The following is a 23,093-nucleotide window of genomic DNA, read 5'->3' as shown; positions in this document are numbered from 1 at the left end:
AAGACCTATCGCCTTAACATTGAGGCAAAGGTTGTAATCTTTTTTAAAAGGAAGTTGGATATGGAAGTGCACAAAACAATAGGAATAAACAGGGACTAGGGATGAATGTGCAAAGTACTAATTTGAGATACTATTTATATTTCAGGTTTCCAGCATTCAGAGCAATTTGGAAATTCTCACAGGTGAAAAACAATAGCTATGGAAAGAGAAAAACAGAGATAATATTTTTGGTTGATGACATTTCTAGTGACCAGCTCTGATGAAAGGTCATTAATCGGAAACATTGGGCCAGTTCTTATGCCAGCACTAACGTCAGGATTTCCCTCGGTAATCCTGGTTTCCAATATAGTGGTGGGGTAAACTGGCTTTGTCCTCATGGAGTTCATTGGCCCGTGCCTGTGCAGATTTCACAGCTTTCCCATTTGCAAATGTTTAAAATTTAGATTTTTTTTTCACATATATAAAAATATATGATTCCTATTCAATGATTCTGATATAATAAAACTGACATCAGTAAACAGGTCCTCACTGGCTGTCAATTCCGTTTTGAGTGCAGCAAGCTGTCTGTGATGAGATAACCCCTATTCTCAACTCTGTCATATCAATATGTTGCAAGACTCTCCACAGAAGACTGAACTTGGCGGCACATTGGACTTAATAGCATAGGAAAAGGCAGGGCAATGGAAAACCTGCTGCATTATGCTTCTCTCTCTACAGATCCCGTCTGATCTATTATTCTTTCAAAATAAACATAGTTCCAGTTAAGAAACACTCAACTACTTGACTGCAAATTAAGCTGATTAAGGCAGATTCCATTCTTAGTGTTCAAGCAATGGACAGATTCTATTGCCTACACCCATGCTGGATCTTTTATTTTCCTTTTAACATGAGTATCAGAAAGTCTTATTGTTCACTATGTGAGGGGTAGCTTTAATAATAATTCACTTATTTCCATGTTAGGTTAAGATGCAAATAACCCACACACTATGCATTCATCAAAAGGTGTTGATTTACAGCAGAAATAAATCAGACATCTTACAATACCTCTAGACCATATTTCTCAGCTGGTAGAATCTAATACGCTCCTGTACGTGGCCAAATTATTCCCTCCTGTTAAATTTAATAGTTCTTTTTTCTTTACTGTTACCTGTTCCAATCTCGAAATCTGCCTTAACAAAGCATGCCATTGCATTCTATTCTTTGTTTATTCCCTCTGTTTTAATCATTGTATTTTAACAACCTCCAACACACATCAATCACCTCTCCAACTGGTAAGCACAACAGGTTTACAATCTGGCTTGGAAAAGTAAACTGACATTTTTATTTAAATTGGAAAATCACATCACTCATGGATAAAATGCATAAATTAATTTCATTTATCATAACTGTTTCAATCTGTGCAGGATCTTATGAAGATCATTGACTAATTGGTTAATAAAACTTACGTTCCTCACGTATAATGCTAAATTGGTAATTTCTACCTAATTTTTTTTAAATGCAGATTGCATAACCGAAACAAAATACCCAAAATTTCCATTATCAACTTTAATCACTCAATTCTACTACAAATCAGATCTCTGGTTTCTTCAAATAATTTGAATCTTCTAGTTACATAATGGCAATTTAAACATTAGGTTGGATCATGTTGAATTGAACTGATTGCTGAGGATTATCACCCATGATCCCTGTATGCCTGAAAGTTACCTTGGTTAGATGTGGATGGTTGATGACATGTTAATGATGGCTAGACCACAGATGGTGCATTGCAGGTGCCCTGCCCCGGAACACCTCCCACAGGCTTTGATCGCAAAGCTGGAAGAAGATTTTGCCTCCTGTCCAAACTGTCAGGAATGTCAATGCTATACAGTGATATTTAAAAAAAAATTGCATTAAAAAAATTAGGTAGAAATTATCAATTTAGCATTATACATGAGGAAGGTAAGTTTTATAAACCAATTAGTCAATGATCTTCACAAGTTGATTAAAAACTCAGATATAAAACATAAAAATAAAAGTAGCATGGACCTCCGATCCTATGCCAGATCTTTTAAAGGAACTGAGAGAAAATCCCTCAACATAATGCTGGGGAATTTTGAATTCTGCCAATAGACTACATATGTTATACAGTGATAGAGAATAGATGCAGGTGTGGTGACATTTGAAACTCAGTCTTGAATGTTGGTGTTCAACAGCTTTTGAGTAAATGTTCAAACCTGACTGAGAATTAAGCAGTTCAGAATTGCCAACTCCAGTCAATGAAATTTTGTTATACTAAGCAATTAATTCAAATGCACTTATTATCTAAATATTGAAGTGTTTGAAAGAAACATTTAGAAGAGCAAACTAACGAGTGGTATTACTATATGTTAAAATATCAAGGCAGGAGAGTTATGATACAGATCAGCCAACATCTAATTGAATGGTTGAATGATCTCATGGACCTGAATGGATTACTCCTAATAAATCAACTACACCTGCTCTTCTTCATTACCCGAATAATGCGCTTTTCTGATTAGAATACCAAAGCCAATTTCTGTTCAGAAAGTTTCCAACCTTTTGCTTATGAAAGCCAGATAGTGCAGGGCTTTATAGAAAGATCATTTAACTCTTGGATCATAAACTGAATCCAGCCAAGACTATGAAGCAGCAGCACTCTTCTCTGCTAGTTTCTCTTTGAACAATTGGACATATTTAATGAAACACTTAAAAAAACAAGTTCCATATTACAATTTAGGCTAAAAAACATGACAATTAAAAAGAAATACTTGCATTTGTATAGTTCTTTCACATTTATTTCAGGACATCTCAATGTGCCTTACAGTCAATTAATTAATTAAGTGTAGTCACTGTTGCAGAATTAGAGTAGAAAGACAATATCAAGCCCCATAATACTGACCAAGTACAGAAGAAAGTGAAATGAAGGCCATCATTACTCTGTCAAATTGACAAACTTCAGGCATTGATACATACACAATTGAATGCAGAATTAGAGTATTCACTGTCAATAATAACTTGTTACTTCAGGGTATGTTGTTGAGTCAGTGAAAATTGCAATCAGCAACTTGACTTGTTGCAATAACCATTGAAAATGGTGAGCCGGTTGAATGATACATACTGTAGCTGAGTTTAAATTAAGCTATAACTACTGTTGACAAAACCTGTCTAGTCCTGAAAAACTAATTTTATGTGTTAAGTCTACTTCTTTCAGAATAATGATTTCAACATTTTATCTTTTTAATTATTTTCCATTAAGTTTATGCAATTTCAGGTTTCATCTTTAATTATGTGTATTGGCAGTCTTTATTTGGTTCTATTCAAAATGTATAAAAGATAAAATTTATGACTTTTTACTTATTACTTTGACATCTGTCAGAATCCTCCAATCAGATTTTCTGCTTATTCAACCTAATATCATCTTTCTTTCCGGACATGACAACAGCTACAGAAGGTACCAAACATCAACATGTCTGCAAAAGAGAGATCCATGCCACAAGGCCTGCTGAGTCTTTGTTGGCAGGGCTATTTGAGAGATACAGTGGGATCTGTTCTTTCATTGGTGACTGTAAACTGTATTTTTAGGATAGCACCTCCCCTTCAAATCAGTGTTAAAAGTTTGGAAGAATTCTGCATTTTTGAATACTAAGCAGACTTTAAGCGGTGAATTGCTCTTGTTTCCAAAATATTGCATTATTCATAACAATAGGATCTTGACCAATGAAATTATTTAAAATTCATAAAACAAAATAACTACGAAACGAAGTAATCAACCCATGTAATATTCAAATTAACACTTGGTCTGTTCGTTTCCCTTTCAGATTCAAAATCCATCTTGGATTGGTAACAATGGTGCCTCCTCTCCAGTGCCAGCCTGTGTTGTGCCCTGTGAAACAGTTACATCTTGCATGTCCCCACACGCACACGCACACGCTCCAGCTGGGGTGTCCGACTTCCTAGGTGTTTCTGCCCCTGGCAGCCATGTGGGACAGGCACATATGGGTGGTCTCTTTGGCACCGCTGGGCTTGGGGCTGCCATCAACACATTTGACATCAGTAATGAACCAGATCGAAAATCGTCTAGCATTGCAGCCTTAAGAATGAAAGCCAAGGAGCACAGTGCTGCAATATCTTGGGCTACATGATTGACTTAATGTTACATACTCAAACACTGAAAATAATACATTATTACATTATGCTGGACTGAAGACATAACAGAACATGGAGATTTATATGCAGCACTTTTCCTATTATAGGTTGGTAGGATTAGAATGGAGGTTTACTTCTATTTAGAAATATTTATATTATACCTTTTTGCTGTACAAGAGCTACCCTGTAAACTATTCAAAAACAGTTTCATTTGAAAGTGATATCCTATTTAGTTTTAAGTAGTTAAAGCTTGTAAATAAAATCTATAATAGAAACATTAATTCTGCAATTAGAATTCAACAAATTTCAAAGGAAACAGCTCTTTGAAGAAGTGTATCTAACCACATACATGATGAGTATGAAACCTTAAGCACATGGAAATGGACTATTTTATGGAATAGACACAAGCCAATTAAAATGATTCTCCTGCTGAATAGCTTAAGCATTATTCTGATAGGACCTTAACGAGAAAAGGTAAACCCATCCAGACTGAAGAACCAATGAGGTGCAAAGTGAGAAGTACTTTTTATTCTATGTTGAATGAATTAGAACTAATCTATTAGATTCTGAAAATCTTTACAACTTGTAAATTTTGGTAAGTATATCACATTATTCTGATTGAACTTTTTAAAAAAAAGTTTCCATTTACAAACTGTAAAGGATTTCCTTCTTGCCACATTAGTTTAAGTCCTGTTTATGATAGGGTCCTCATTAACACACGATATTGGCTGTGATTCCTTCAGATATGAGTTTAACTTTGATGGTAAATTTTGATAAAACAAACTGGATATCACATTCAAATCATTCGTTAAGTTGTTAATTCTGCAAAAAACATTTACTTGATTTTAAACATTAAAAAACCTATGTGACTAGTCCTAGGCACTGACCTATAGTAGAAACAGTAGTTTAAGATCTTGCAAAGTTTACACAATTTAAAAACAAAAGACAAGAAAACGTCTTACAAATAAACAAAAAAATGTTTTGTGTACTGTGCTAATATACCAAAAGTGAAATGTTATAGTTTTAAATGTAATTATCTTTTGCAACAATCACGCCCATTGCTATTACTTATACTACTGAAGCAGAAGGTTGAAGTTCAGAGTAATATATCTGTTTGGGTGTGTTGTGTACTTTTGCTGAAATAAAGTCTTGAGACTATTACTGTTATAATTTGTTGTAAAATATTTTAACCTTGTAAACTCCTTTAGCTTTAATTGCCTTGTTTTAAATATAATAGTAGCAAAGGGTGCAATTAGAATACATTCAATAAAAAGTGTTACTGCATCCAAAGTAGTGTTTATCATTACTGTGAGAATTTAGCAAACTCATAATTTGCCTGTTATATTGTTTTATGAATAAGTTATTGCACTTGGTACCATGTTTTGCATATGTAATTTCTTAGGAAACTGTAAGAGTGGGTCAGGATGGTGTGTGTTGTTGTGACAGGTATAATCAATAACCCAATAAAAAATGTCTTTTTCCTACTGAAAATAAAAGTATTTTCTTTGCAAGGAATGGTGATGAAATGTGCTAATGATAGCTGAGATCTCACATTAATTGAAGAGGACAAAAATACCAACACTGCCCTTCTGATCTGCTGACAGAGTACAGAAAGGATTACAGAACTTGTGTTAACAACAGGTGTCAGAAGATGTACACTAGTAACCCTGAATGCAGTCAACTTATAAAAACAGGCCATCTTCAAAGAAAGTTAAACATAGACACCACCACCTATTAATATTTCTTCTATGTTTTTTAAAAAACTTTTTTTTAACAAATATGAAAGAATTGACATTTTCAGCAATTAAATGATCCAGTAGTGACTCAAATTTGGCAACAATGTGACTTTACACAAGAGTTAAAATGCAATTAAGTGTCCATTATTTATCTTTTTAAACAAACTGATATCAAATAATTTCCTTTTAATGTGTCTGCTGTAGCACTAACACTGAGTAACAACTTGATTGGCACCCATTCATCACCTTTCAGAATCAGCCACAGACCACTAGCACACTATTGCTGCAATGCATACCATCTCCAAAAGCAATCCAGCAACTCATCAAGGCTTCTCTGACAGCATCTAGCAAACTCACAACTTTCACCATACCACAAGGACAAGATTAGCAGTGGTATGGGACGACTACCAATGCCTCCAAGTCTCTTCAAAGATACATATTATCTCACAATTAATTACATTGCTGTTTCCATCATTTGCTATTTGGTCAAAAATTCTGGATCTCCCAACTTCATTGCATTACAAGACCACTTTCACCACATGTTCTAGCACTTTGTAGTGGCAGCTCTCCACTGGAATAATTAGAGATGGGTAATTAAATGCTGGACTTACCAGTGATGCCCACATCCCACCAATGAATAAGAGAAAACAGATTAGATTTGATTTATAGCCTTGTAATTATATTAAATGTATCTATTAGCAGGTGTACTTATCACAGGACTAACAATGACAGAGTGCAATAGCAAATTAATTTATTTAAATGACTCACAGCTGTTCACCCAAAGAACAACATCAGACAGTTCTGCTTGCTTATGAGATAGACACCAGTAATTTATATTTTACAGACAAGCACGAGTCACAAGTAACAAGGTCCAATAAAATTACAATCTCATTTGACAAAAATAAGCATTAAAGTACAAACACAAACAATAAGGGACCATATTGGAAATAAATTTTGTCATTTATGACTACACCAACTGTAGAAAAAAAAACAATGATATCGATGAATGATCTATAGGTTATCTGGAGATCTGATGTATAATTTTAGGACTTCATGAGGTTCACATACTTAATACATGCATTCAATTTCAAAGGAAGATACACTTAATATATAATCTCATGTGTGTAAATAGCTAACAAATCTCTTGATTATAGTCTTCTAATTCTTATTATTGAATGAGAAATGCCCGTGACAAAGTTTTTTTGCCTTTGTGACACATCTCACTTGCAACAGGAGAACATACTACAGCCCCCCTAAGTTTGCCATTCCTGGCAAGTGGCAGGTCCAGTTGTACATTCCACATTGGTAACCTCATCAGTATTTCCATTTGAACGTGGGATTAAATCAATTCTTCATAAATTAGATCAGATAAGAAGTGCCAATAGACCAATTTTAGTTTACTACTAACAAAAGCCTACAGTTTTTTTTCCTCCACCACCCTACCCAAACGTAGTATCCCATGTTTTTTAAATAGAGAGAAATGTTATCAGTGGTACATTTACCTTCTATTTGATTGAGTCAAAGCCTATAATTGTGAAGATGTGGTACCACTTCTTATACTATTAAGTTCAAAAGCACTTTTTTTCAATTAGCAACTCTAGTACTAAATGGAGAATGTTGTACATTTTTAACCTTTGTGGCATTTAAAAAAACTTAAGGCCAGAGTTTACATCATCAATGCAATTTGCAGCAAAGTTTTAGTCATCTCTTTTTAATAGGATAGCTAATTCCATACTAGTTCAAAATTCCTGCAAGTGGAATTAGTTTTGTAATCACAAAACCTGTAAACAATGTCAGCAACTTTGTAAATATTTGCATCTCCTAGCCAACATTTCACCTTCAACTAGTGCCACCTAAAGCACATGGGAGGTTAAGTAGTGCAAAATGGCAGCTGTGTTTGCCGATATGTCACTGTGGTTCAAAAATAATTCCTGTATTTTGAGTACATTGATGTGTGTCTATGGAAGGAGACTCATAAATACAAGTATTTTTTTCTACTGCAAAGGATGTAACTGCTTAAGGTTTACCAAAATCTTTTAAAATTCACTGGTAACTTTAAGCAGATACCACAAATTCCTCTTGAATTGTTGTCAGATAATATAATCGTTATAAACTCATTATGTAGGCACTTTAATGCTAATCACTGATAGTGGGATAGCATCACGCACTAACAGAAGTTAACTGATCTAGGAATAACATTTACACAGCTAGTATGCAAAATATCAGTTGGACTCTACATTTTGACCCTTGTAATGCACATTACTGATGGTATTGCTGACATTGGCGATGATTAATGAATTGAAAGCAAAGTATTGTGATTACCCTATCTTTTGAAAGGAGCATATTATGCCTTAACAGTACGTGATAACCAAGGAAAAAAAAAACTCATGCCTTAATAGCTGGATCACAGCTTAGAAACTACCGCAAAAAGGATCACTGAGATTAAATAATTAATAGCTGGATTTTGTAGTGTTAAAATGGAATAAGGCAGCTGTTGGAAAATATTTCAGTATAAATGGCTCCATAAATCATGAACATTCTTGGTTTCTATCAATGATATCTAAAACTAGCGTCAATTAAAAAAATATATAAGCAGACTGTTGTTCAACAGACAACCCTTTGGAAGGAAACAGGAATTTTAACAAATGTGCAAAAAGCTACACCAGTTTAAAGCAGCTAGGTGCCTGCATTATCTCAGGAAGATATGATTACATAAGATGAATCAATGGAATTCTTGAACTTGCTAAATCCCTTACTTGATGAAGGATATACAATGCAATAGAAATCATGAACTCTTATACGATGTTTTTGTGTGTGCTGCTGGATTCACTCTGCAATGATCTCATGCAATTGCCTAATGGCCAACTTCAAAACCACCCAACTTACTAACATCAGTAGCCAAAGAGATGCGCTTAACATGGGATTCCTAGAACTCCTGTGAGTTCCTAACTCTTTTTCATCTGGCTAGGAACTATCAGGCATAACCCTTACCTAGAGAATCACAAGATTTTGGTTCAGATCTTGTTAACTATCAGTGCACCTTTTGCTGTATAAACATTGTTCAAAACTTGCTTTTAGTTTTTCCGGTGATGTTTGCCCTCACCTCAAGGCAATGATTCATGTCAGAATTTGACTGCAGAAGTGGCAGCAGACATTCATCAACACATGTAAGCACTAGAAGGGCATCCAAATTGTTTTAGTGGGATGGAATGAAAAAACAGGAAGCATAAATCATATCCTTCACTCAAAGTCTAAAAGCCTGGATATTCCAACAAGGTTTTCTGGATAGTGATTTAGGGAAGGACCCAATACTTGAGCATCATTCTTAAGAGCATGTTCTCTTTCCCTCTGTTCACCCATTACACCCCAGTAAACTGCTAATATTGGGGAAACTCTTCACCTTCTCTGGGAAGTCATCTTTGTACACAACAGGTTCTGCTCAGTATATCACCACCTCCAATGCCAGCTATCCCACTCCCTGCCATTCTTGTCAAGATCAGCTCCTTCTAGCATCGTAGTTTGTAGATTAAATACTACAAATTAAATATGGACTCAAAGATAAGGGACTATTCTAGATTCAATGTTAAATATGACCAACCTAAAGTGATGTCATATTTCTACTTGGGCAAGTTCATTTGAAGTATTACTTTGAGCTATACAATGGGAATAACTATTCAAGGACAAGCATTGATACAATGGCACAGCAAGGATCTAGTGTTATGCCCGCAATGATGTTAAAAGTGGAATTTGTCAGTAAGCTAGTTTGAGAACATAAGTCAACAAATCTTTTAATGCCTGAACCAGCAATATTATGTCATGATAATGAAAAAGCAACAGCATAATCAAAACGTATTGCAAGGAAACTTGAGTTTTTGTACTTTGCTAGTCATCAAAATATAAAATACATATTTAATTTAAAAACAGAGAACCTTTTCTGCCATGTAAAACTATTGTAAATTCATTAACATCCATCATTTTAAAAATACATCAATTGTTGACCTGCAGTTGCATATCATTAGTTTGTAAACGCTAATACAGCAGGAGATAACTTTGAATTCCTGATCAACTGGTTTCAAAACATACAGCAGTCAGACCTTATTGAAACATCTTGTCATGTAGCAAAGGTGCAGTTAATGTAGCCAAGATTTTGATGATCAGCATTTTATAAACTGCCAATATTGGGGAAACTCTTCAACTTCTCAGGAAAGTCATCCTTGTACAAGACAGGGTCTGCTCGATGCTCCACCACTTTCAGTGGCATGATCCCAAACACAGTTGCAAATTTATTGATGCATTCTGACCTGCAATTATATTCCCATGGTGTTAAATATGTACTTAATGATATCTAATAAAACACCGTCAGAACGACATCTGCACAACCAGAGGTCATTACAAAGCTGATAATATAACTAATAAAATTGGGAAATCATCCCTTAAGCTCTTTACGCAGATGCTTTTAAAAGCTAAGAAGAAAAGCAGAGCAATACTAATGTTTTGAAGAGGCTTTGATAAAGCAAATGCTCTCAAACTTCCAAATGAATTAACGCATTTGAGTTCCTTAATTATTTAACAGAAGTTATATCATATTCTCTAATAGGGCTTATAGCAAAGATAAACAGTGAAATTTATAGATAAAAACTGCAATAATTGTTATGCCTGTCTTAGCCAGGCATAGATTGGAAGGGACCATACACACAAAACAAGTCTCAAAATAAAATAAAAGTGGGTTCTCCCTCTCATGTGATTCTGAGAATTCTACAAATCTTTTTACGATAAACCTACTCAACTAAACCACGAACATGATTTTGAAACTTAGGACCCCATTACATTCAAATATGAACACATTTAAACAATTCCTAAATCAATGATTTAAGTAAACTTGGGCAGAATTTTCACTGCTGCAGAAGGCAGTGACTAACATTTTCCGAGAGGGCTGTAAATCTGGAACCAGTCATGCATGTTTTTCTTGGGCACTTCTGGAATGGCAGTCTCAAGCTGTTAAATACATGCAAGGAATGGAGCACTTACCGTTCCACCATATGGGTCTGGTCCAGTGACAGTCCATCAATTGCAGTGCACTCCGGGCACTTGAACTTTTTACGTGGGGTTACCTGCATGTCACAATAATTCCAACAATATTAATGGCATGTTTAATCCAGCTAGATGTTCAAGCACGCCTGTAGTGTAATGTGAGAGCACCATCCTTTCAGAACAGTTTGCTCGAGTTCCATCTGGCTCACTAGGGCATATTTCAATTCACAAGAGATCAATAAAATTACTAGAATGCTTTCACATTCATTGAAAGTGTGTGACGACAACCCATTTAAAATCCACTTAATGATTGTTTTCACACTTCCAGGTGCCTTATACAAGCACTGGTTCTCCGTACAATCATAAGGTGATGAAATGTTGCTTCCCCTTCTTTGATATCGCCTTATTAACCTATGCCTGTTTTCTCATTAGGTTGACTGACAGATTCTATGAATATTTAAAGATTCTAAAGGCGACAAAGTTTATAGCACCCATGTGGCTTTTACCATCTCTTTTAATTCACAAAGCCCTTTATATCAACTTCCAATGCAAGCGCCTTTTCAAGGTTGTTATTAACAAACAACATTAAAGACTATAAAAATTGAAGTTTGAAAGCTTATAATAATAGGAAACATAAAACAAAGGCAATTGGCAAAACAACCAAAAGTGACATGGAATTTTTTTTCTCTCCATAGCAAGTGGAATGCACCATGAGGGGAAGTAGTGGAGGCAGATTCAAATGTAACATTCCAAAGGGATCTGGATAACTACCCAAAAGGAAAAAAAATTGTAGAGCTATGGGGAGAAGGTGCAGAAGTGAAACGGGCTGGATTGTTCTTCTATCGAGCGGGTATGAATTAAATGGGCCAAATAGCCTTCTTCGGTGCTGAAACCATTCTGTGATTCTGTGATTTAAATTTATATTCTCAGCTTCTTGATTTGTAATACTTCTGTTTTAAATTTATTTTAGATTTAACACAGTTTTAACGAAGAGGCAAGCCTAATACCTTTTGGTGATTTCACATTTCTGGCAATTCAGAAACTTACCTTAATCGGAGCCTTTCCAGTCATGTTAGCTACTAGGAAGTTCATAGCAATATCCTCACAGTTCATGTGTTCATCCACCCAATTTTTAATATCTCCTGGCATCTTGTACGTGTACAAATAATTAAAATACTAAGACAAAAAAGATCACAGGTATCCATTAGAGACTATTAATTTAAACTGTCTAATTCATTAATAGTTAGTCTGGTGTTCATTATTCCTATTTTTAAATTCTCAGTCTTCTTTTCAATTTCAATATGACCTCATCCTGCCTAGAACCTCTAGTCCTATTTCCCTCCTAATTCTCTGATTTCAGCCTCTTGAGTTTCACTTCACCAAAGTCCTAAGCTCTAGACTTGCCTCCCTAAACCTATGATTCTCCACACACACCCTCTCTAAGATATTCCCTAAAACCTCTCTTTGATCAATCCTTTTGCATCTATTCCAAGAATCTAATGTAGTTCAATGCAAAATTTTGTTTGATAGTGCCTCCCATGAACTACACTGGATTATTTTACTACATTAAGTGTACTATATAAATGCATGGTGTTGTACAATTGAAAAGTGAGTTATGAATGTCTGAAATTCTCTGAGATATAGTTCTGATCATTTGAAGTGGCCAAGAATTTACTCCCTCAAGCTTTTTAAAATTCTGCATGTATGATTATCCATGTGTGTGCTATTTGATTTAGTCTAATTTAAAATGACCCTAATAACTGTACCCTTCCATCTAGCAACTTAAAACTAATTGTGCTTAAAGGCAAAATAAATTTAAGAAAAAAAGAATCTAAATGCTGAAAAAAAAGTAAACAAAAATAGAGAAAGATACTCATGGCTAAATGGTAACAAAGGGCCAAAGAAAAAGACTATAAACAATGAAAATATCCAGTTTTTTAATTAATTTCCACCAGTAACCTTAAGCAAAATATGCATGCATTACAGAGGCCAACTGAAATATAGGTTCTTAAATTATATGGACTTTTGTATGGTTAAGAATTTTAAAACTGAGTAAAAACAGAGGCTTGGAGGAGTGTGTACACAAATCTTAAAATGTGGCAGGTCCAATGAGAAAGCCATGAAAGAGAAGTTATGGGATACTTCATTTTGTTAATAGCAAATAAAAGCATGCTAAATCTTTATAAAACCTGTTTAGGCTCAGTTGAAATAGGATGTTCAATTCTGGTCTTGTACCTTAGAAAAGATGTTAACAACTTTACCAAGTGAAGAAAAAATTTATTGGAAATGCATTAGGGATGAAAACTTCCATTATCTGATGAATATTCAGAAACTGGGGTTGCTTCCCTCACAGCAATAAAAGGCTAAAAGGGATTTGATCAAGGTATCCAAAATCATGAAGGCAAAATAAAGAGAAACTCTTTCTTAGTAGCAATAGTGTCAGTAACAAGCAGCAAAATGAGGGAGCGGTTTCCTCTACGCAGACTTGTTGTGACATAGAATAAAGTGGCTGATTGGGTAGCAGATTGAAAAATAATATTCAAAAGGGAATTGCATAAACACTTATAGGGAAGAGATTTACAGGGCTCTGAAGGTAGAGAGTGAGATAATTATATATGTCCTACCAAATAATCAGCATAAGCACAATGGGCCAAGCAGCCCCTAGTTACATGTTATTCTTTAAATATAAAGGCTTGATTTACTCTGAATACCAGAACCCCATGAAAGGAAATCAGCTGGGCTGTGCTAAACTATAGCATTCCTCCTCTAATTAAGGATAGAGTACCATAATACTACATGGGGCCCCTGATATGATGCTACACTATTAATAGCTCCTATTGGATCTTTCTCTTATACTGTACTTTATCAATATTATTGTTTTAGTCTTGTTCAATATTTGCCCTCTTGTTCCTTCAAGCCTCAAACACAAAACATCTACATGGTTTGCCTCTCCATCAAGTTTATAAAGCACTGAAATCAAGACATATTTCACAAACCAATTTTAACTAATTCTTTCTCAGTACTGCAAAACTGAGAGTCTCCTTACTTCTAGTCTTTCTTTCAGACTTGTAAGTTTGGTATCACCTAATGAATTCTTTCTAACCTCACTTCTTGCTCAGTTCAACGGATATGGTGCCTTGTTTTGACAACTTGATTTATACAAAAAAAAATAGCTTTTAATACATTCACAATTACGAATAGATTTTCTTAGGGATTTCATAGATTACATCTGTCCACTTCTATCAGGACAACTGCCACAATTCACCATTCTTTTTTCTTGTCACTTATCTAAATTGCATTTCTATTTGTACATGTTTTTAATAATTTTCATAAAACAAAACTAAATGCAATTCACCTTGAATGTAATTCATTCAACTATCCATGGAATCATAGATCACAGAAACAGGCTCTTTCAGTCCAGTTCACCCAGGCCGACCATGATACCTATCTCCACCAATGACTGCATTAGGCCCTTACCCCTCTATACCTTTCCTATTCAAGTACCTGCCCAAATGCCTTTGAAACAGTGTAATTCTATCTGCCTCCACCACCTCCTCTGGCAGCTTGTTTTAGATATTCACCAACCTCTGCATGAAAAACATACCTTTAAATTTCTCCTTTAAATCTCCTTTAAATTTCTACCCTCGCATCTTAAACCTGTGCCCTATAGTTCTAGACAACCCTGCCCTGGGAAAAAGACTCTCCCATCTATGCCCCACATAATTTTATAAAACTCTATAAGGTTACCTCTCAGTTCTCAGAATGCATACTCTACTGTATTAAATTCCACCTGCCACTAGTCCGGCCAATTTTCCAGCTGTATCCTTAGACAACCTTTCTTGCTATTGACGACTACACCAATTTTTGTATTCCGAGTAATTTCATCAACTTGACTTACCTTTTGAATATTCAGAGTTTTGGTATTAATAACTTCACAACAAATCCTCATTTCCTCCATGAGAATATCTCTTTAATTAATGGAAAAAATGTTTGTAGAAGTAGAAGTTAAATATTGTAAGTTATTGTTTTCCTGTTCTAGTAGCTCGAAGAGGATACTATTTTAAAAAATCTATTCAGAATTTATCCAAAGAACACACGCCATAAGCAGTATAATACAGCACACTCTTTGCTAAAATGTTCCCTTTTGTTTTAGGAACTGTGCGTTTTCCAAACACTAGTTTTTTGTTTCACAAATTTCCACAAATTTGATGAAACCCTGATTTAGCATCCTCTTTTGATCCTTCTAGTTTTTAGCCTGCCCAAAATCACAAATAATAACACCTCTGGCTTATTATCGATACTGCAACATCACATTAGATATTTTGATGAGGTGGTTGTCAAATGGCAATGACCATTTTTCACAATCCCCATCTCACTATTAAACATCAAGACATGTAATTCTACTAACCTATGTCTGGTTATGACATGTTGGCACAAAAAAATCTCAAACTAGTGCATGAACCTCTCTCTTTGAAAATTTTATTACCCATCTCATTATACGTCGTGACAACAAGAATACTCTCCAAGTTGCACTAAGTTACTGCGTTGTCCTTTCGACCTTCTCCACATCTACTTTTACTATCGTGATTACAGTCTTTTCCAATTAGTATTTTCAACGGCATCACAGATTTTCCAACAAACTGGATCATACATTCCATCAAAGTTAATTCAATTGTTTTGTTGAATGTCAGAACTTTACAAAGCTGAATTAGATTTAATTCATATATCAACAAACCACAACTTTCTCACATTATTATTTCAATCAGCAAACTTCTGTATTTTCAAGAATGTAGTATAATGTATTTGAAACTTCCCGATAATGAATAATGTCAATTTTGTATGTTCACAACTATATTAATTCTAATGTTAGCATGGTTTTGAAATATACTATACCTTGTGGTAGAAAGCAGCTCCAGTTAATACCATTGAGACCTCATTTGTCCATTCTGACTCGTACTTCCATTTGCTTGTCTCTTGGTCCCACAAATGAAGTCGACCAGGGTACCCCACCAGCCTGTCAGGAAACTCACGCCATACCTACAGGTGGTTGGAAATTCCAAACATTGTTAGTGGCTTGAGGTAGGATGACAGAATCTATTGATTCAGTTATTAACCTCAATTATCCACTGTGAATTTTCAATCACTGATCTGAAATTACCCGTATGCACACTGTAATTAGATTTGACATGTGTCAATATTACATTTTGTCACCAGAATTAATACAAATGAACATTATTGAATATCAACAGAAAATGCTGGAAACAGTTAGCAAGTCAGGCAACATCTGTGGAAAGAGAAGTAAAGCTAATATTTCAAGTTGAAGCCCCTTCATCAAAGCAGAAAAAGAGAGAAAGCAAATTTGTCTAACTGGCAGAGAATGTGGGGGATGGGAACGTGTGGAACAAAGGGAATATCTGTAATAGGTTGAAATGGCATAGCTATTAAATGGACAGTCAATCTCCTTTGTCTGAATAGCGTGTTTTTCTAGCATTCTGTTTTATTTCAGATTTCCAGCAACTGCAATTGTGATTTCCATTTATTGACTTTCAATATTTGCTAACTAACCCCCTTCAGGCCAGAGATCAGCATGGAGTAAACTGCACCTATTTTGGGGAGTGATGCCAACATTTGTTTAATAACTAGTTGTAATTCTGTGACCAATTTCTTTTAATATTTACATGAAAATATTGACACGTTGGGAAGGGTTGCACAGGCTAATTTTACACTAACCAGAAGCAAACTTGGGCTCCTTCTGGCCTGCAGAGCTCATTTAGGATCTACAATGGGCATCAATTCTCTTTTTCTCAAATTTGCAAACTCTTGCAAAGGCAAGCGGCAGAATATTTATTAAGATTCAGATGGTTGTTCAGAAGCGGTAATCAATCATAAAGTGGGAGTTCAGTGGCACAGCTTGTGTTGACAACTAACATTGGTTACTGTTCCACAATACAGGTTCAGTTTCTTCCTTCTTCCTGAACTGCGGCTTCCCCTCTACCGTTGTTAACAAACATCTTGACCACATCTTGTCTGTCTCCTATACCTCTGCTCTCACCCCCTCTGGGACAGTACAAGGATAGCGTTCTCACTGACCTCACCTTCCACCCCACCAGTCTCTTCATTCAATAGATCATTCTCTGCAATTTCTGTCACCCTCAGAGAGATTCCACCACCATACACATCTTCCCCTTTCAGCATTTCACAGGGACTATTCCCTTCATGACTCCCTGGTCCATTATTCCATTCGCATCAATCACCCCCTTCTTACAGGACTTTCCTTTGCAACGACAGACAATGTGACACTTGGACTTTCATCTCTTTTCTCACCATCCAGGGAGCCTCATAGCACTTCCAGGTGAAGCAGCGATTTAACTGCACTTCCACCAATTTAGGGTACTGCATTCAGTGTGCATAATGTGGTTTTCTCTACATTGGAGAAACCAAACGCAGATTGGGTGACTGCTTTGTGGAGCACCTGTGTTCAGTTCGCAGGGGTAACACTGAGCTTCGTGTAGCCTGCCACTTTAATTCTCCATCTCCCTTCCATACTGACTTATCAGTCTGCAACCTCCCACACTGTTACAATGAGGTTCAATGCAAGTTTAAGGAATAGCACCTCATTTTCTATTGCAGGCTTTTGGATTCAATATTGAATTCTTCTACTTCAGGTAATTTGATTTCTAAGTCTGTATCAGTTGGCCATCTATTTTGTTTTAAATATTTTCTCTGGAATTGGAGGACATGTCCAGCTGGAACTGTTGGGCACGTCTTCCTGCTCTGCATTTTACAACTCTCATATTCTTTTATGTTCTTGCTCTCTAACTGCTCCCCATGGTCACCTTGGTTTTATACCATCATTAACTCCCCCTATTTTATCGAGCTTCTTTTCTCTCCTTTTCAGTTCTGTTTCTCTTTCCACAGATGCAATCTGACATGCTGAATATTTCCAGCATTTTCTGTTTTTATGATGCACATTTTAAGAAATGGATTTGAACGGCACTACAAAGGTCAAATGGATGGGTTTGTTGTGCACTGAAACAGTTCATTAAAGAGGCTGCTCCTTCTACAGTAGGAATACTCTTTATTTTAAGCAAAATGCAGCCAAAATGAAGAGTCAAAGTAATACACATGAAACAAAAACAGCTAAGCTCAATATGAAAATAACAAAGGTATAAGAAAATAGATTTTAGTTGAAAATTTAAGTTATTAGTTTGCATAAATGTTCAATATCAAAGCAGGGTACATATATCATGCACAGCTGCATACAATTAGACTTGTACAGCAACACTTTATTTGCAAAATGTTAAGTGATGTGAAGTCTGAGCAAAGATTACAGCATTTGTTTAGCATTATCATTAACATGCTTTTTTTTAAAAAAGAAACAGAAATCAAGCATAAGAACCAAACCAAAGGACTGTTTAATGGACTCTTAATTACTTCAAAGACTACTGTGCAGATTAAAGGATCAGTTTATGATTATAAACATAGGCTATACCATGACAGACCGGATCATAATTACCAAGTCAACTGCCCTTCAATGAGAATCTGCAATTAACTGGCTTCTGTCAATGTCTTTTCACATGCAGTTTCCCACTAATTTTCATTTCATATGCAGAAGCATGAAGTTTTATTGGACTGCTAATTTGAAACATAAGCAACATGAAAAAGTGCTCCTGAAAAAAAATCATGCTCATGGAAACGCATAGGAAAATTGCAAATAAACTGTATTTGTACTGTGCCCAGCATACACTAAGCTGGTCCTCGAAGTAAAGGGAAAATAAAGAGAGTGAAGGTGGTTGGTTTAAAACTATGCTATGCATTCGGAAAATCTCTCTCTTATTGCAAAATTGCCAACAGAAGTTTAGCTCATTTGAAATTTCAATGTCTGAAAAATTGCTATTTTATTAAAACCTTACAAATCAACTGTGAAAATTGGCAAATTGTCACATCATCAATTCATGACAGTCCTTCATGGCAGGCAGTATATTAACCCTATTTGGTCTGTGATGTATGCAACTCCAGTCCCATATGATAAGCTTTAATCTTAAAGCAACCTAAAAATAAACCTAAAAAACTCAATTGAAAGAAAAAGCAACTGCTATAAAACTGCAACAAGAAGCTGACCCACGACATTTTTCCTATGATGATTAGAGATGAGAAGTGTAGTTATTCCAGTGCTTGGCTCCCCAAAATAATAATGTACATTCTTGGCCGATTAGGAATTCAAGGGTATTGTTTGAGACAAAAATTACAGTACTTGAAAAAAAAAGAATGCAACTATATGTACTGTGTTAAGATGAACCATTTGCATCTTCATTATTTCCACACTGTTTTTGAACTAGACAGATCAATTTCTGTTTATCCTGTAAATTCCTTAATCAAAAATATTACAAAAAAAAACTTAAATAGATGAGCAAATGCTCTCTGGTCTTCTACACATCTGCAATATTCATGTTTTAAATAATGATCCATCACCTGTATCCAAAGCCCTGATGTCTATAAATCTGGTTTTAGACAAGGAAATCACAACCAAACATGCAAACTGAAGCTGAAGATGAAATAAATGTTTCTGTCTAAACCAGTCACTGTTCATCATGAGAAACTAAAATTTCTTTTTATTTTTTCCACTCTAAAATGGTCTCTGTGACATACAATCCAAGTGAAAATAACTGTGCTTCCCTCAAGACTTCAGTAAACTTTAAAACCCTGGAGTCCTCTGATAATATCTATTAACTTTTTTTTTGCTGACAAAACTCAGGCCAGAAGTTCAGTCATATCAGAATATATTTCTGTTTATTGTGCAATAAATTTGGAGCCTCTGTAATTACCAGTCAACAAGAAGTTTGTCAATGAGAATGATCATTTCAAGGGATGAGCTGAAGCGCCTGTTTCTGTGCTGTATTTCGACCTTCATACAACACCATATGATTTAGTTTTTTTTAAGTAAAATTGATAATTAAGTTATAATTTAAAAAAAATCTTTTATGTCGATCCCATATTCAACAGATATCATTCTTACAACTGAAAGGTCTTTAAAAAAACAATACAATTATGAATTTTATTTTAATGTATAATAGCACCAAGAACTTTCAGTTAAACAGGAGTGGATTTTTTATGCATTTCCCAGATGATATCATGCAAGTAGGAATGCAAGAAATGTTTGACAATTTGTATCTTAATAAAAGATTAAAATGCTAGTTTACTGTTTTGCAACCACTGCCTATCGGCGAAACAGGTCTACAGCAGATGCAATCTCCCTGCCCTACACTCAGCTCTGGAGCATCTGGACAGTAAGGACACTTACGTTAGACTATTGTTTATTGACTACAGCTCTGCCTTCAATACAATAATTCCAAGCAAGCTTGTCACCAAACTCCGAGACCTAGGACTCAACATCTCCCTCTGTAACTGGATCCTTGACTTTCTAACAAACAGACCGCAATCAGTGAGGATAGGCAGCAATACCTCCGGCACGATTATTCTCAACACTGGTGCCCCACAAGGCTGTGTCCTCAGCCCTCTACTCTACTCCCTATACACTCACAACTGTGTGGCCAGATTCTGCTCTAACTCCATCTACAAGTTTGCAGATGATACCACCGTTGTAGGCTGTATCTCAAACAGCGATGAGTTGGAGTACAGGAAGGGGATAGAGAGCTTAGTGGAATGGTGTCATGACACCAACCTTTCCCTCAATGTCAACAAAAGAGCTGGTCATTGACTTCAGGAAAGGGGTACATGCACCTGTCTACATCAATGGTACTGAGGTCGAGAGGGTTGAGAGCTTCAAGTTCCTGGGTGTGAACATCACCAACAGCCTGTCCTGGTCAAATCACATAGATGCCATGGCCAAGAAAGCTCACCAGCGCCTCTACTTCCTCAGGAGGCTAAAGAAATTTGGTTTGTCCCCTTTGACTCTCACCAACTTTTACCGATGCACCATAGAAAGCATCCTATCTGGATGTATCACAGCTTGGTATGGCAACTGCTCTGCCCAGGACCGCAAGAAGCTGCAGAGAGTTGTGGACACAGCCCAGCGCATCATGGACACCAGCCTCCCCTCCTTGGACTCTGTCTTTACCTCTCACTGTCTTGGTGTAGCAGCCAGCATAATCAAAGACCCCACCCACCCAGGACATTCTCCCTTCTCTCCTCTTCCATCGGGTAGAAGATACAGGTGCCTGAGGGCACGTACCACCAGACTTAAGGACAGCTTCTACCCCACTGTGATAAGACTATTGAACGGTTCCCTTATACAATGAGATGGACTATGACCTCACAATCTACCTTGTTGTGACCTTGCACCTTATTGCACTGCACTTTCTCTGTAGCTGTGACACTTTACTCTGTACTGTTACTGTTTTTACTTGTACTACATCAATGCACTCTGTACTACCTCTATGTAACTGCACTGTGTAATGAATTGACCTGTATGATCAGTTTGTAAGATAAGCTTTTCACTGTATCTCGGTACAAGTGACAATAATAAACCAATACCACTGCCGTACAGCAGACCTAATCACAAATATACATAAATCGTTTTGAATCCTCTTCCTACAGCAAGATTGAAAATGTCTACTTAGTTTGCTGATGCTTCGGAATTATTTGTTCAAACAAGCTGAATGCAGATTTTAATTGTGCTTAAGATGGGGCAGTGGTTCTCAAGGAATGGTCACATATTGCATTCAACAGCAATTGGATGACCGCAATCTCTCTGTGCGTGGTCAAATGAAGTGCTATACATTTGCATTTGTTTGTTACCAAACTTATTTGGTGTATTTCTGTGCTCAAAATAAAAGGTTACTCAAGTGATTGTAGAAGAGGTTCAGGCAAAATGATATTGTCAAACACACAAAAAAACTAAATCATTCATGTCCTTAATATTGTTGAACTGCTGTTTCATGTTATGTTTAAAAACATAAATAGACCCACAACAGCATAATTGCAACAATACAATTACAACAGCATAGTCACATTTCCTAAATTGCCTCAGTGTGAGACTGTTAATTCAAATTCTTCTGAATCTATTCAAATCAAAGTACTTTAATTCCAGCAGAATATTTTCAACTACTCTACTGTAAAATAATTAAGAGGAGAAGATTAAAAAGACAACAGATTAGTTTGTTGCAGATTATAAGGATACCCTTTTTATATAACATCTTATTACATCTGTTAGAAATACCCTGTAAAAATATCATATACATACAATGAATTATTGAACTGAATTTATTATGAACGTAACAGACAATTCAGCAATTTTTTTTATGGTAGTACCTACTGAGAGACAGAACTGCTGATGTGATGAGATAAAGAGTCAGCTAGAATTTAAGCTTAATGTAATAGATCAGTGTACACGCATCCAGTCAATGTGGCATCCCTATTGATCAGTGAATGGCCATAAGCTTCCTCAGACCTCTCAACAAGGTGTCATTGCTAACTCATTCATAGTTTATACCGTTTACACCCTCATTTTTTCGAAGATCTATCACAACATTGGGGCGAAGGGAAAGTTAAACAAATGAGTGATCAGTGGTGATAGTAGAGGGGGAATAGCAGAAAGTGGGGAAATTAAGGTAGACCAATGGTATGATTATAGTTGAAGATCTGCTTGCAGAAACTGCCAATTCTCTGAGGGGCTGAAAAAGAACACACTTCCCACAAAGACTCCTCAGTTTAATCTTCGTATCATGACCTGCACATGATGAAGAGCGGATTGTATTTTCTAAGGTATATTCTCCTCATATGCTGCCTTTCTATTCCATCCAGAGCTATTCCTTCATCTCATTAAAATATAAAAAAAACTATTCATGAGATATGTCTTGACTTTTATTTTTAGAAGATGATTGGCCAATAAGATGCTATGTGCTAGAAAAAAATTTACCAGAGGCCACTTGGCCCATCCTATCTGTGCCAGTCAAAAGAGAGCACTCTAGCCTAATCCCAGAACTAGGCAGAACTCGGTCAAGGTACTGCAGGCCTTGCCTCAAGTACACATCCAAGTACCTTTCAAATGTAATGAAAATGTTTTTGCCTTACCACCCTTTCATTTCAAAGAAATTCCAAAATTCTACCACTTTTTGGGTGGAAAATAATCATCTCCCTTTTGGTTTTTGATCTCTTTGCTAAGAAAACAAGATCCTTTCTAGTTTGTCTGAGTCCCTCATAATTTTATACATCTCAATTGTC

At 35.9% G+C, this 23,093-nt stretch overlaps 2 protein-coding genes across 3 annotated transcripts in view; one reads left to right on the top strand and one right to left on the bottom strand.

Annotated features, from left to right (window-relative positions):
- Positions 1–5,560, top strand: part of alx4a (ALX homeobox 4a) — a 34,680-nt gene extending 29,120 nt beyond the window's left edge. The window contains 1 exon segment of the mRNA XM_052029351.1: positions 3,816–5,560. Coding sequence (XP_051885311.1) covers positions 3,816–4,139 — 324 coding nt within the window. The 3' untranslated portion in view covers positions 4,140–5,560.
- A 1,048-nt stretch (positions 5,561–6,608) lies between these two features.
- ext2 (exostosin glycosyltransferase 2) overlaps positions 6,609–23,093 on the bottom strand; it is a 132,641-nt gene continuing 116,156 nt past the window's right edge. For both annotated transcript variants that reach the window (XM_052029349.1, XM_052029350.1), the window contains 4 exons: positions 15,804–15,947; positions 11,958–12,086; positions 10,908–10,990; positions 6,609–10,180 (listed from right to left, as the gene is read on the bottom strand). In XM_052029349.1, coding sequence (XP_051885309.1) covers positions 10,042–10,180; positions 10,908–10,990; positions 11,958–12,086; positions 15,804–15,947 — 495 coding nt within the window. In that variant the 3' untranslated portion in view covers positions 6,609–10,041. The remainder of the gene's footprint in view (positions 10,181–10,907; positions 10,991–11,957; positions 12,087–15,803; positions 15,948–23,093) is intronic.

This window comes from Pristis pectinata, chromosome 14 (assembly GCF_009764475.1).
Source record: "Pristis pectinata isolate sPriPec2 chromosome 14, sPriPec2.1.pri, whole genome shotgun sequence".
Classification (NCBI taxonomy): domain Eukaryota; kingdom Metazoa; phylum Chordata; class Chondrichthyes; order Rhinopristiformes; family Pristidae; genus Pristis; species Pristis pectinata.
This window is presented reverse-complemented; position numbering and strand designations above follow the sequence as displayed.